We start from the raw sequence: 14,693 nt of genomic DNA on the forward strand, positions 1-14,693 counted from the left end.
ATGCAGTTCACCAAGTCCATTCTGCTCCTCGCAGGCCTCGCTACCAGCACCTTCGCTGTTCCCCATCCCCATGGTTTCCAGCGCCGCCAGGCCAGCGCCACCACCGCCCCTGCTTCTTTTGCTTCATCTTCTTCTTCCGACTCTGCCTGGACGAGCCTCCCCGCCTCCGGTGCCGCATCTACCGCTGGATTCGGCGCCACCACTGGCTCCTCCGGTAGCGACGTGACCTACTCCGGTAACGTTGGCAACCCTTACGGCTCCAACATCATCCAAGTCTCTGCCTCCGAGGCCAACCAGTACAAGTACGTCGCCCAGTTCCAGGGTCAAAACACCGACGACTGGACTGTCGTCATCTGGAACAAGTATGGTCCCGATGGCACGATGGACGGCTGGTACGGTAACGCCTGCCAGAGCTTCACCCTGTCTCCCGGCGCCACCGTCTACATCGCCTTTGACGATGACTCCCAGGGTGGCTGGGCCGCCGCCGAGGGCTCGTCGATCCCCACTGACTCCAACGGTGGCTACGCTGCCACCTGGGGTGAGTTCGACTTTGGCTCCACCACCAACAACGGCTGGTCTGGCTTCGATGTCTCCGAGATCCAGGCGGTCAACGCTGGCTTCTCTGTCCAGGGTATGAAGATCTGCGATGCTATCGGTGGAACCTGCTCTTCCATCACTACTGGTGGTGGCAGCGTGGACAACGCCTACACCCCCGCCGAGACTGCCGTGGGTGGCATCGGTGGCAACCTGCCCTCTGGCAACGGCGTTCGTCTGGCTGTCACCATTGACTACAGCGGCTAAGCAGATCGTTTGTTGATGTGTGAAATGAATTCCTATAGACTTGCCTTTTTTTTTTTGTTGTTGCTTGTTGTGAGGGGGATTCGGCCTATACCCACATGTTCCGATTACGGATTTCTACTTTCTATGTCGATATAGAAAACCTAGGCTGGTCCTTTTTTTGTGATTCACTCTTTTTTTTCCCCTCAAAAACCTCAATTTCAGACTGGTTCGAATGACTCTTGACTCGGATTCTTCCCATTGAGTAGTTTCTTCATTGGATTGTGCTGTGGCGTCCGTAACCGCATAGTGTTGCATTCTTAGGAATGCAATTGACTAACCGCTTTTGGATAAGCGCGGCGAATTCGTCACTGTCGGATCATCAAGCCGGCTAGTCGTCGCCAGCCCATGTTTCAGATCGTTCTAGACCCTCAAAGGTTGCAATTCACACGTCGTTGTTGGAAGAATCGCGGCGCTTCAGGGGGCGCTTCCACGCGTCTACAGCTGGGTTGGAAACACGGCTCTTAGCCCTGTCTACTTTTCTCTGCGCCCTACACAACCCATCCGCAGTGCGATGGTCCCAACAGATTCGAGACTAGGGATGGCGCATTATTATAATCCAATGATATCTGGCTCTCCGTCCAAGGCTATCTGCCGGATTCACTTTGAGTGCAATTCTGTCGCAAGCTTCCGGGTTCCATCAATCGATCAACACGGCACCCACGACTTGACAATTTGAGAAAAAGCGACAGCACAGTCCAGTACCCAGGTGCTTCTCTTCAATGATACGAATTCACGATATGGACAAACACATCACCTCCGGTGCATTCCCCACTACCAATAGCTTTCCCATTTACAGGAGCGCAGCACTGTCATAATGCCCAATCTCATTCACGCCGCTCAAGACACGCGCAGTAAACCTATCGTAGACATAGTCATGTCGAATTCCAGAACAAAATTTATCTCATTGAGACTTGCATTCATACCATGAGATATAGATAAAATCATTACCGACCGTCATATCCGCTATTTATCAATCTGAACAAAAAGCTACCTCTTCACCACTATTTTACTTCTGGCGCTTGCTCATCAAAATCCAAAAGTCCAGCGGCTTGATGCTGAACGCGCCATTGGCGTGTAATTGATAGTTCTTGTCAGCGAATTCAAAGGTATTCTCCTTGATGATGCTCGCGAGGGTGAAGAACGACCATTGCCAAGCCCATAGCTTTCCAGTGCACTCGCGCTTGCCGTTGCCAAAGCCCTTTTTAGCAGAGGCGGGGAGTTTATCCCACTTGTCGCCGATCACACGCTCGGGGCGGAATTCTTCGGCGTCCTCACCGAAGACGGACTTGTCGCGATTAACGGCACTGAGGATGGCGATCATAGGCTGGTTGTGTGGGATTTGGTACTCGCCACCAGCGAGCAGAACGGGTGCCTTGCTATCAGAGGGGATGGGCTCAATATTGAAGCCTGGGGCTGTAGCAGAGAGACGGATGGTTTCGCGGAGGCAAGCTTCCACGTAGTCAAGTTGCTTCAGGTGAGCGAGGTCGATGGGTCCGTCTCCCACAACGGAGTCAATTTCCTCGCAGGCCTTCTTGTGCGCTTCCGGGTTCTTGATCAAGTAGTAAATGGCATAGGAGAGCAAGTTGGCGGCCGTGGCAGCGCCGATGAAAATGGTGATGATCTCGTCGAGCATCTGGGAGTCCGTGAGCTTCTCGCCGCTCACGGGGTCGACACGGTTGATGATCGCATCCAGCATGTCCTTGCGGGATTGCTCGGGGTTGTTCTTGCGGCTGTTGACGATATCTCTGGCGTACGAGCGCATCGTCTTGGTGAAGCTAGAGAAACGGCTCTGGTACAGCCAGTTGAGGACCTTCGGGCGAGTTGGGCGCTTCAGCGCCTCCATTGTGGCACCTTCCCAGCCCTGTACCATAGCCCAGCCCTTGGTGGCTTCCTCGCCCTTTTCCAGAACGTGAACACGTTGATTGAAGAAGCACTTCATACAGGACGCCAACAGGATCAGATCCAAGTCGTCCGACGCCTTGACCTTTTGCTTGGGACTGGCGCTCCATTTCGTAGTCAAGTCGGGAATTACTTCGGCCATGTCGTTGAAGACTGCATCGGTTGCTTCCTGGGTGACGTGCGGGTACATAATACCATGGGCGATGCCCCAGCTCTTTTCGCCCTCGTACGCGGTGAACAGACTGTCGTGAACTGCATACCTGATTTCAACCACAGGGCCTGTCACACACTTTCGGAATCGGGTCTGGTCGCAAATCTCTTCCAGGAGGGCGACGCTGCCAACAAAGACTAACTGGTGACCCAGCACATTAATTTTAAAAATGGGCCCTATATTATCGATCATGAGTTGCATATTCTGAGTACTGTCCAGAGTGAAGCGCATCTCACCATATTGAGCGGCCAGCTTATTCAACGAGGTCCAGGTGTTACTGGGGTCAATATCGAACACATTACCCAAAATGGGAATACCTGGCGGCGAAGGGATCTCAGTAGGCATGGCGAAGATGGGATATCACGGTGTTGAACAAAGAAAAAGCAGACAGGGAAAGGAAAAAAAGATAGAGAGCTTCCAGGCGCACGGGAAGCGGGGGTGGTGAGCAGCTGAGAAGACTACTTAGCTTTTGACCAATCTTCAGCTAGTCACTCCGATCGACAGATCTCATCGATCCCATTCATTGGACCCGGGAGGAACATGGCGCCTTCCCAGTCTCCATCGTTCGACATAGCTTCTGTCTAGCTGAAGAGATCGGCACGATCGCGATGTAATAGCGCAGATTCGCGGGTGCTGATCGAGCGCTGATAGGTCGATGGATGAACTATCTGGGGCCCATCTGCAGCCAACTGGGGCTATCTGGAGAACCTGCCGCGCTAAGGGCTGTAGTGCAACCATTGAGGGCAACGGGTTCAGCACAATTGTCAGCCACCTACTGCAGAATTTTAAGCTCTCATTGCTTCATCGGTCCCCGCGCATCTTGACCGCTCCTGTGTTTCCTGGGTTCGATAGTCCCCTGCCTCTAATTTCTGGTTTTTGGGCTATGTGACCTGTACGCTTGGAGATAGCCCGGAAGGTGATTGGCAGAGTGATTAATATAAAAAAACAATCACGGGAGGTCTGAGTGGCTGTCATGCAATTCGGTGGGTGGGTCCGTAGCTGAGGGCATTGACATCATCTTGATGAGGTCCCAACCCCCCTCGGGTGGACTGGGTGGATGGATATTGTGCATCCCAGGGCAGGGATTGCTTGTGGTATACTGCAGGGATCTCGAAATCATGGGCCAATACCCATATCCGCCGATCCCCGCCGACTGTGTGGATAGCTTGAAGTTACCAAGCTCTATGCATTCGCCCAGAGAATTGATTCTCGTGTCCAGTTAGCTCTCCCTATTTAGAAAGTCTTTTGAGGTAATCCTTGTGTTGACAATTTTCTGTGTCGGTGGAATCCAGGGACGAACTCAGACGAGTGGGGTCCGCCAGATGAAGCCGCCGCCAAAGCGCTGCAGGCCACCGTCAGCCTCGGCATTGAACGACTGCTTCGAACGCATCACCGATCGCTAGCGCCCTGCGCCTTTGTGTTTCAGACCGAAGTCAATGACAAAACCATCTGGGTGGTAGGCATTGGGCCTGACGCGCCTATGTACGACACGCGGGCGGGCGGGCGGGAGATCCACCTCCGACCAGAATATCTTCTGCCTCAGATCTCGCAAGTGTGCAGTGGCAGTCGTCAGGATCCTCTGCAAGGTGCAATCAATCCACGGAAGTTTCTCCCAGCGGCTTATCTGGAATCGCTGCGTCGGTTTTTCCCAGCAGCCATCGGGGCTCGAGTATTCGTAGCAGGTTTTCTCGTTGTTCTGTTTCGCAATCGCAGAGACGTCGAAGCGTCGTGGCTGGAAGGCTGCGTGCCGTCATTCGGACTGTTACGACTGGGATACGATGTCGCTGTCCATTATCCCGCGGAAACATTGCCGGACCGTGAGGTTGCAATCACCGAATCGCCTGAATCAACTGATTCCGCGGCGTCTTTGGGTCTCAAAGTGGAATTCACCGATGGATCGCAGGGTATTTGTGTCCCAACACACGCGTTCGTCGACGTGAATAACCCTAAAGAGAACCTGACCCCTAAACGTACGAGTCTGCTCAAGAAGACCAAAGCGACGTTCTCCATCGCGACCGCCATGAAAGTGAAAGAAAGTCTCAAGGTGGGAGCGACCGTCGACTCATCACTTGGAAAGAGCGTGTGGCTGTGGCAGCCCAAACAGGTGAGTCTTGTAGATGTTGATGTGCATCTCCGACTAAAAACATCAGAGACTGGGTTCCATCTCGTCCACATTTGACCATCGTATCGCACGTTCGTCCACCTTTCCTAAGACCATCGATCATGACCTCTCGATCGTTACTGGAGGCCATCTGCCAAAGATCGGAAACCCTCCGCGCGCACCAGAAATAATTGGCTGGGGAGATTATAGAGATGCCTTGGAGGGCCAATGTGCGTTTGCCATGACACTCAGCGTGCGATCCGAGAAGTCCAAGGAAGCCGAAAGAGACCCATTTGGCAAGATCCAAGAAGCTGTCGTCGAGGGCACAGAGTACCTTTGGGATAGGAAGGCGCGGACTCAGTCTGCGGCTCTTCTCTGGCGTACCATGCTCGACGGAGTCGACATACAAGGACAGTCAGGTTCGGTTCTGTGTCTGGGTCAGCTCACGGATCCTCACTGTCGTGCCGTGCTCTTCAAAAATTTTGAGACACCTATTTGCGGCCGACACTCTGAAGGTGATTCAATTTCTGGCCTTGGAGACGCTGCCTCCTTCAGTATCGACGGTGGCTTTCTTCTGCCGACAGAGATCAGGGATGCTGTAATCATCTGTGAGAGCACAGAGTAGTCGACAGTTAGAGAAAGCAAGTGATAGAATGAAGCTATGAAGGAAGAATAGAAGAAGCTATACAATCTGAAATTAAACAGAAATCTAGATCACCGGCATCGGAATAGAAGTCTCTTCAGGCACGAGACTCATCCCAAGAAGACCGAACCAATAGTTCAAATGAAAAGCACCATAATTGCTAACCCACTGCCCTCGAATGCGCCCGCATTCCAGAAGGAAAAACACAATATCACAGTCTGGCAGATATTGAGAGGCAGCGTACGCTATTTGGCTCCTCGGGATTTCTCCATCCTTCTCATCATCTGCTGGATATTCCGACTCCCAAGCATACTTCAGCAGTTCTTTTTTTTCGAATGCATCCGTGCCAGAGTAGTCCTTCCTCTGGCAGAGGATGAAATTCATTCAAGATATTCATATCAGGGAGGATCACGTCATGTATTCGTAAACAGTGCCCCCTCGGGTGAACTTTCACTTTGGTATATGCCGGACCATTAACAGCCTTCCCATCCTTTTCGACGAATCCAATACACGATCGAGGAGGTTGCTGAAATAACATTCGTTTCCAACTTGCCCCTTTTTGGAGAAAGAGTCGGTCGGTTTCAGGATCGATCTGGGGTATCTCTGCCCCTCCTTCTACTGGCGGTGCCCTCCAATCGCGTGCTTGTCTTGCGCAAAACCTTGGCCATATACATTCCTCTAGGAGCGGGTTGCGAATGCTCGGCGTCCCGCGTGGTAGAGTATATCTGATAGGCTTAAAGAACAGGGCGGCCTGTAAGTCCCTTGAGTTCTGAATCAGGGAACACCATTTACGGCAGACCCTTCGAGCGGACGTGAGTAAAGTGCGCGTGTGAGTTTGTAGTAGGATCATTTCCAGGATCTCGGTTACCAAGAAAATCTTGTGCGGCTCTGATGAAGCCATAATTCGAAAGTTGAATTTTGGACGGATCTATTGAAGGATGATAATTCAAAGGTGACGGTCCGAGAGACCTGTTCTGATGAGGGACATCGTTCAAAGGGGACCGTCAGAGGGACGTCGGTTCCCTCTACAGTGCTACGATATCGGGCAGCTTGAAGCACTGTTCTATGAATGCCCCCTTGGGCAACGCCATAATCTAACAAAATCTCAGCAAATGAAAATAGTTAAGGTATAGTTTTGTTACCCAGTAACAGACCTCAAGGTCTGACCTCTCTACGGGTCCTCGCGTTTATTTAGGGTTTCTATGCACACTTGCACAGAGAGCATGGGTTTTATTTTGCGTTTTCACAGCTTCCCCCTTGACATCTCATATTTTGCATTCCGGATTCGAGCAGAAAATCCAAATTGGAACCTCGGCTCATCCCATCTTCTTATCGCATCCTAGCCCAGCCCTGCATAAATTGGCATCACATTTGCGCCTCTTCGGGCGCCAAGTCGATCGGTCCGTCCAGAAAGTGCTCGGCGCACCCGAAACTCGGCACGTTTCTTGTTGGGCGTCGGCCACAACAACGCATCGGGAATAGCGCCCGGACGCCATCCTTGATGAGCTTTGTGCCACGTCTTATGAGTTGGTCACTCCACAACGGATAATGCATGACTCCACAATGAAGAAGAAATAATTAACTATATTGGAATTGGATGCGAAGTACCTCGGCTCTTTCTTTTTCGGGATTTCTAGAAACAAAAGATCTCGTCGCTCATCTTTGAGACTGGACCGGGCTTCTGGAAGCCTAGTTCTGCCAGATCTTTCTTGGTCGCGTTAACCATGCCTGGTGGCCCACATAGGAAAATCTTGGTGTCGGGTGAATGGGCGGGTAGGTGCTCGGAGAGAACTGTCCGGTCCACGTAGCCTGATCCGTAGGTCCAGCCTTCTGGTGCGCTGTCGAGCATGTACCACAATTTGAAGTTCTTAGGGTAGCGACGCGCGAAGGTCTCAAGTTTTTCGCGGAGCAGGATGTCTGACTCAGAGCGGTTCGCGTAGATCAGGCTGATTTCGGTGGTATCGGTTTCGTTCTCGCAGATTGCGCGGATCACTTGGTACATCGGGGTTATACCAGTGCCACCAGCGACCATGCCGATCTTGCGACAGAGACCTTTAGTGTAGCGCATTGCACCTTTGGGGCCGCGGAACTCGACTTCATCACCAATGGAGAGGTTGGCTAGGTAACGACCGCTGAGAAGGCCGTTGGGGTAGCATTTGATGACCAGCTCGATGCGGCCACGGTCAAGGTTGTTAGAGGTGGGTGTGTAGGATCTCGTTACGGTTGTGCCGTCGATGTTGGCCCTGATGGCTACGTGCTGGCCGATCGGAAGACCGAGTACGCTATTGGCGTTCGGCAAAGCGAAGATGAAGCGGAATGTGTTTGACGAGAGTTGGACCTTTTCGACCAGAGGGATGCGCTGGTAATTTTGGGGCTCGAGGAATCCGCGAGTAAGGTGGGGATCGATGCGAACAACCTTCTTAGCCTTCATGCGAGGAGGATAGCGCATGAAACCAGAGTCGATCTTCGTGAATCGGCTGGCCTGCTTAGCGACCATCACACCGATCGTGCCAGCGACAGCGCTGGCTGCGAGGAAACCATTCACGAAGCCGCCGCGTGGCAAGCGGAGACCCTTCAATTGATGCGGGAGGAGCTTGGAAATCGAACCCAAGCCATTCAAGTGGTGAATTTTTCCCCGGCTGCAGATATAGAGTACTGGAAGCATCGCAGCCATGGCACCGGCCACCAGTCCAGGAGTTCGTAGTGAAGAAGATGGCTTGGTGTCCTTTGGCGCATTCTGGGACACCACACGAACAGCCTTGGGACGGACAAACTGCTGAGCATCCTTGAGTACGCCAACCAGGTATGGCTGCATAATCTCGCGCGCATCTTCGGAGTGCCCGACATCTTCATACTCAGCGGTGGCATCTGTGCCAGCAGTTTCGGTGAGAACATCAGCACCTCCAGGGTGATCTTGCAGATACTCCGTGATATCAAAGACTGCTATTGTTAGCTTTTGACCCATGTAGTAATTCCATAGACTCTAACCTTGTCCGTGAATCACAATCCACATATCGGTCTTCGATTTGTGTGCAGCCACATCCTTCATCGAAAGCTCAGGCAACTCGACATCGGCCTTCCATTGCGTCTTAAGCTCTTTCGTCTCAGGGGCCGTCATCATGCTTGAATCGTAGAATAATGCACTGTTTCAAACAGCGAAAGCGACAATTAAAAGAAATTCAAACCCCATCGAACAACTCCACTGATAAAAAGGGCCAGCCAACAAAGACCCTCCAAAATATAATCAGACAACTTCCATGCATAAAATGCATTGCCCCTTTCCAATCTCAAGGCAATCCAAGGGAACCGTGCATTATGCCTCGGAAATGAAACCGTACATTCATATCCACGGCCAACGCCAACGGAACCACACCGCGGGACGGGCGCTTGTCCTCAACGGCACCCTGAACCCGATGCCGATAAACTGCGATCCCGAAAAACAGCTCCATTTGCTTCCCTTTTCCAGGCAAGCGTAGAAGTCTGTCACCGTCGACACCGAACCCAGCGGGTCTGTTGTGCTGATCGTAACTGCGAAAGGTAAGCGCATGGTGGACCCGCGATCGAAAAGCCTGAAACTGCCTCGGTAGGCTGTCAGGCCGCCACGGCCTGTCGCGAATCGAATCGACATTAATGAAAATTCGAGTAAGTTATGCGTTTTGTTCGTGTCGATGAGATAAGACGTGGGTCGAAAAGTGAATTTGGGTTGGATATTCGATGGCTCCAAGGGAATTGCGTGGTTTGTGCTATGCCGCTATAAGTAAACACCCTCGGGCACTTGGTCTTGGGGCTAGTTCGGGTTGGCATTTCAGATCGCAATGGCTGTAAAACAATTTTATTTGCTGGGAGAGCCTAGCTCGTCAGCACGGAATGTCGAGGTGGATTCATCTCTTGACGCCGAAGGACTTCAGCATTTGATTGCTGGGCATTTTGCCATTGTTGAACCTAGCGGTGAGTACTTCAAGGCTTTGAGCTACACTATTAGGAGTTGAATACTGACAGAAGAAAGGCATCTCGTTCCAATCTGACGAATCGACCCTTTTCACTGTGCCAGAGGTTCTGGCCACCGAAAATCCCATCGCTATCACGATAGATGGCAAAGCAGTTCGAGAAATTCCCGGACCAAAAGGCCTTCCTTTTGTAGGAAACTTCTTCGAGATCTACCCCGACCACTTGGGCAACCACCAGCGCCTGTTCGAACAGTATGGCCCTATCTTTCAGACCACCAATATGGGCCGTACAGTTTACCACACCAATGACCCTCTCTTGTCAACGATTGTGTTTGCCGAGTCTGACTTCTTCACGAAGAAGATCAACGAGGCTCACCCCTTGTATCCCATCAAGAACAAGGAAGCTGGTGTTTTCCTTGGTGATACCGATACCCCCGAATGGCGCGCCGCTCACAAGTTCCTTCCCCCGGCCTTAGGGCCCAAGGCTGTGCGCCACTATGCTCCCACCATGCAGGAAACGGTCGAGGATGCTTTTAAGGTGTTTGATCAGCTCGATGAGCAGAAGGAGGTGTGGAATGTCTACCAGTATATGTTGAAGCTAGGCTCGCAGGCCGTGGGCAAACTGGTTCTCGGGATCGACTTTAAGCACTTTACAACGCCCGATGCTCCCCCGCACGAGCTGGTGTACCGTATTGCCGAGTCATTAGAGCTGAACAAAAAGGTGACTGCCCGAGGCAATTGGTACGCTAAGCTGCCTTTCGGTGATCCTCAACGTCTGCGCGATGCCAGATGGCGCATCATCGAGATGGTCGAGGAGTCGATTCAGAATGCGGCTCGCGGTGGCATCGAGGATCTCCCTCTACAGGACGCAGCTTTGCAAGCATCCAACATGATCGACTACGCCATTCGTGCCACCGACAACAAGGGTGAAAAGTTGCCCAAGGAAAGTCTCATGTCCGCCCTAGTCGTGGCCACCGGTGCCGGCTTCACAACCACCAGCTCCCTCCTGTCGTGGCTGCTCTACTCCTTGGTCACCTACGATGGTATGCAAGAGCGTCTCCTTCAAGAACTTATTGACCATGACATCGACGCCGACACTCAACTCACCGCTGACCTCACCGACAAACTCACCTTCATGGACTACTTCATCAAAGAGACCCAGCGTCGCCATAACCCTTCCTACCAACCGGCCCGCACTGCAAAGGTTGATATGATCCTCCCCGGCGGATACCGACTGCCTCAAGATGCAATTGTCATCCCAGCTCTACACCACGTCCACAACAACCCCGCTGTTTGGGAAAACCCCGCTCGCTTCGACCCCGATCGCTGGGACACGGAGAAGGTCAAGAATCGCCACAAGGGCGCATATATCCCCTTCGCGGCCGGTCCGCGTATGTGTATCGGGTTCAACTTCGCTCTGCAGGAGGTCAAGGTCTTCTTGCCCAAATTGGTTTACCGCTACAAGTTCACCAAGGAGAATGACGGGCCGATCGAGTACGATCCCATGTTCCAGCTCATCCGCCCAAACAACCTGTACGTGCGTGCTGAGCGACGCGTGAAGTGGCCGTTCAAGAGCGAGTCTGCTTAAATGGGGTCAGAGATGTTTGAATGCATGTAATTGTATAATTCACAGAATCGATCGTGAATCTAGAACAATCAACTCCGATCCAATTAATCACCCATGCTGCCTAGTCCGAGACCCACTTCGAGCCGTTTCCTGTTTACTGCCGTTCTGCTATCGGCTTCAATCTGCCGGCTTCAATCTGCCGGCTTCACTCTCTCTTTCTCTTCAATCATGGCTGAGTCTACTTCGCGCCCGGTGCGCATCATCGCCCACTTCCTTGAGGAGGTGGGCCTCGTCACCATGTGGCATTCATCGCTCGACGTCAAGCTTCTCTGCGCCCAGCGCTTCGTGCGTCTATTCGCCTACGGCGGCTCAACTCTGATCCTGGCGTCGTACTTGTCTGCCTAGGGATCGCTGATGACCATATCGGCTTGTTCATGACTTTGACCTTGATAGGAGATGTCGTGATCAGTTTTTTCCTGACTCTGTTCGCAGACAAGATTGGTCGGAAGGCTGTGCTGTCGCTGGGCTCGGTGTTGATGGCCGGCAGTGGCGTTGTGTTTGCGCTGACGGGCAATTATTGGGTCCTGCTTGCTGCGGCGGTCTTTGGTGTTATAAGCCCAAGGTATGTACTCTGCTGCGTTTGGTGGCGAGATATTTGAGTTTTAATCGCTAACTTCCCCGCAGTGGAAATGAGATTGGGCCCTTCCGTGCCGTTGAGGAGTCCACTTTGGCCCATCTCACGGTGCATGAGAAACTTCCTGATGTCTTTGCGTGGTACTCGCTGGTTGGAGCGGCCGGTACCGCATTGGGTCAATTGGTGTGCGGTTGGATGCTTACCTCGCTGCAGTCTCTGCATGGATGGGAGTTTATCCCGTCGTGTCGGATTATGTTCGTCGTCTACGCGGCTGTTGGTGTGATTAAGCTGATATTTACCCTGGCGTTGAGCCGGAAGGTCGAGTATGTGGAGGAGGAGCCGGTACCGCAGAACGATGAGACTCGTCCGCTCCTTGGAGACTCTGCGACCGTTGAAGAGTTTCCCAAAAAGAAAGGACTGTTTGCGTCCATTGAGAAGGGTCTTTGGTCGCTCGTCATTCGTCTGTTCATTCTCTTCGGTTTGGACGCTTTTGCCTCTGGATTGGCATCGATGTAAGTCAAGGAGTCGTGACCGGTGAAGATTTATTTGCTGACTCGACCAGGGCCTGGATGACATATTTCTTCCACCGCAAATTCAGCCTGCCCGAAGGTGAACTCGGCACTATCTTCTTCGTGACCAGCAGTATTTCTGCTGCTTCCATGCTGGTTGCATCGTCGATTGCCAAGCGTTTCGGTAATGTGAAGGTAATCATCTAATTCCTCCTAACCGATATTCTTGACTTACCCATTTCTAGACCATGGTCTTTACCCATCTGCCATCAGCTATCTGTCTGGCGATGATCTCCGTGCCAAACAGCCTGCCATTCGCGCTCACATTCCTCGTTCTGCGCGCTTGTACCCAGAGCATGGATGTGGCCCCCCAGGTCGGCGTTCCTGGCCGCGGCTCTCCCATCCGACAAGCGTACAGCTATTATGGGCGCCGTCAATGTCGTCAAGACCACGACTCAGAGTATGGGTCCTCTTCTCACCGGTATCTTGGCTCGCAACAATATGTTCGGGGTTTCCTTCATCATTGCGGGTGTTCTGAAGGTCGTCTACGACCTCGGCATGCTGACCAGCTTTGCCGGCAAGGAAGCTGCGAAGCGCAAGCAGACTAAGCAAAGCGACGACGAGGCTCAGTAGAATACATCTCGGAATAAATAAACGCAGCCTGGGATTGCGATCACAGGGCCAACAAAAGCTGATTTTTTTTTGTCTCACTAGTCTGTGGCATTGTTAGCCGATCTAACAAATGATAGAAATACAAAGGGGCCCCTCCCCAGAATTCTAGATTATGAGAGAGTAACAGTCTTGCATTTAACTTTGAATCAAGGCTCCAGCGTAGCACATTCGAGGTATCTACGTGTTTAGGCAGACGGATTCTCCCCAAAAGTTCGATCTACACGTCCGCACTCGACCCGTTTCCCATTCTACAACACCTCAGCTGTGGACGCAGACGAGATTCCAGGCAGCATAACGCAATTTCAACAACACAATTGTCATATAATCATTATCATCGGATGGGTGAGGCTATACCAATCAAGCTTCCTTGGCGGGTGTTGTCATGAGGACCACCGACCCTGAGATTATCCTCTTCCTCGACTCTGAGGATTTAACTAAGCTGCGAAAGCCCGAGTCCTCCATGAACACATCGCGTGTATGGAAGTGCTCGCATGCGCGTTGTGACGCGAGGCCTTATTCAAAGAAAGCGCTGCTTTTCAGGGCGCTTATTCGGCCTCTCTATGCCCTCGTGTTTTTATTGTACGTTTTCGTCTTGCGGGTGATTCATATCTAACTGTTTTCAGCGGTCTCTTCAGTCTCTTTACATTCACTCGGAGCGGTCTTTTCTCGTTTTTCGCAGATGCTCGCGATGCTCACCTTTTCCTAAATCACCAGTCACCTCTCTCCTCGATTTGGCCGACTCACGGTGTTGACCCCGTTGCTTGTCATTCCCATAACGACTACTGGCGCCGTCTTCCGCTCTTCTCTGCTCTTGCGGCTGGCTGCATTAGTGTGGAAGCGGACGTCTGGTTGCACAATGGGGATCTCCAAGTCGGACATACACGTCAAACTGTGCTCCCAGGACAGACGTTGCGCAGTCTCTACCTCGACCCGCTCCTAGAGATGCTCCAGAAATATAATCCAATTGCGAATGATTCAGAAATCCCAGAAGAGGTCGTCGGCATCTTCGCTAGAGATCCCAAGCAAACTCTCGTCCTTCTCGTCGACTTTAAAGGAGCTGGAGAACTTATTTGGCCTCACCTCATGGAACAACTGCAGCCCCTACGAGAAGGTGGATACTTGACCTACTTCAACGGCTCGGAAGTCCAAAATCGCCCCATCACAATCGTCGCGTCGGGCAATGCTCCCCTCGAGCAAATTCTCCAAAGCACAACCCACCGTGACGTCTTCTACGACGCTCTGTTGGACGTCCTCACCCACACCACATTCTCAACCGTCAAGGATCTCAGAATGGACGGGTCTCTTTTCAACGACCACAATAGCTACTACGCCTCCGTCGACTTCCACCAGTCCATTGGCTCACTTCCACTCGGCCGTCTTTCTCAGGGTCAGCTCGCTAAGATTCAGCATCAGATACTTGTTGCGCATGAACGGGGTTTGAAAGTGAGGTACTGGGGAACACCGAAGTGGCCGATTGGTTTGAGAAATCATGTTTGGAGGGCACTAGTTCGGGAGGGGGTGGATGTGCTTAACGTGGATGATTTGCATGGTGCGACAAAAGTGGATTGGAGGCCCAGGACTTGGTGGAACTGACTTTGCTTTTGCGCGTTTGAATCAATAGCAGCGTGTTTCTCCTACCTTTGATGATGAATGAGCTAAAATACTCTCAG

At 52.1% G+C, this 14,693-nt stretch overlaps 7 protein-coding genes across 7 annotated transcripts; 5 read left to right on the forward strand and 2 right to left on the reverse strand.

Moving 5' to 3' along the window:
* N7477_006462 (putative allergen) lies at positions 1 to 801 on the forward strand (the record flags this gene model as incomplete). Its single annotated transcript, XM_056968125.1, has 1 exon — positions 1 to 801. The coding sequence occupies one exon, from the start codon at positions 1 to 3 to the stop codon at positions 799 to 801; it is 801 nt and encodes a 266-aa protein (XP_056820921.1).
* A 1,045-nt stretch (positions 802 to 1,846) lies between these two features.
* N7477_006463 (uncharacterized protein) lies at positions 1,847 to 3,295 on the reverse strand (the record flags this gene model as incomplete). Its single annotated transcript, XM_056968126.1, has 1 exon — positions 1,847 to 3,295. One exon carries the CDS (start codon positions 3,293 to 3,295, stop codon positions 1,847 to 1,849), a length of 1,449 nt encoding a protein of 482 aa, XP_056820922.1.
* Positions 3,296 to 4,068: 773 nt separating this feature from the next.
* On the forward strand, positions 4,069 to 5,676 carry N7477_006464 (uncharacterized protein; the record flags this gene model as incomplete). Its single annotated transcript, XM_056968127.1, has 3 exons — positions 4,069 to 4,168; positions 4,243 to 5,054; positions 5,101 to 5,676. 3 exons carry the CDS (start codon positions 4,069 to 4,071, stop codon positions 5,674 to 5,676), a joined length of 1,488 nt encoding a protein of 495 aa, XP_056820923.1.
* A 1,651-nt stretch (positions 5,677 to 7,327) lies between these two features.
* On the reverse strand, positions 7,328 to 8,815 carry N7477_006465 (putative cytochrome b5 reductase; the record flags this gene model as incomplete). Its single annotated transcript, XM_056968128.1, has 2 exons — positions 7,328 to 8,634; positions 8,683 to 8,815. The coding sequence occupies 2 exons, from the start codon at positions 8,813 to 8,815 to the stop codon at positions 7,328 to 7,330; spliced, it is 1,440 nt and encodes a 479-aa protein (XP_056820924.1).
* Positions 8,816 to 9,509: 694 nt separating this feature from the next.
* N7477_006466 (cytochrome P450) lies at positions 9,510 to 11,229 on the forward strand (the record flags this gene model as incomplete). The annotated part of the gene is made up of 2 exons (XM_056968129.1): positions 9,510 to 9,642; positions 9,701 to 11,229. 2 exons carry the CDS (start codon positions 9,510 to 9,512, stop codon positions 11,227 to 11,229), a joined length of 1,662 nt encoding a protein of 553 aa, XP_056820925.1.
* A 207-nt stretch (positions 11,230 to 11,436) lies between these two features.
* On the forward strand, positions 11,437 to 12,984 carry N7477_006467 (putative MFS transporter; the record flags this gene model as incomplete). The annotated part of the gene is made up of 6 exons (XM_056968130.1): positions 11,437 to 11,557; positions 11,614 to 11,830; positions 11,893 to 12,354; positions 12,405 to 12,535; positions 12,597 to 12,725; positions 12,770 to 12,984. 6 exons carry the CDS (start codon positions 11,437 to 11,439, stop codon positions 12,982 to 12,984), a joined length of 1,275 nt encoding a protein of 424 aa, XP_056820926.1.
* A 421-nt stretch (positions 12,985 to 13,405) lies between these two features.
* Positions 13,406 to 14,616, forward strand: N7477_006468 (uncharacterized protein; the record flags this gene model as incomplete). The annotated part of the gene is made up of 2 exons (XM_056968131.1): positions 13,406 to 13,602; positions 13,647 to 14,616. The coding sequence occupies 2 exons, from the start codon at positions 13,406 to 13,408 to the stop codon at positions 14,614 to 14,616; spliced, it is 1,167 nt and encodes a 388-aa protein (XP_056820927.1).
* Between the last annotated feature and the right edge of the window lie 77 nt (positions 14,617 to 14,693).

The sequence above is a fragment of the Penicillium maclennaniae genome (genome assembly GCF_028827695.1).
Source record: "Penicillium maclennaniae strain IBT 15551 chromosome Unknown utg000006l:1.0-2513246.0:1.0-2515036.0, whole genome shotgun sequence".
Classification (NCBI taxonomy): Eukaryota; Fungi; Ascomycota; class Eurotiomycetes; order Eurotiales; family Aspergillaceae; genus Penicillium; species Penicillium maclennaniae.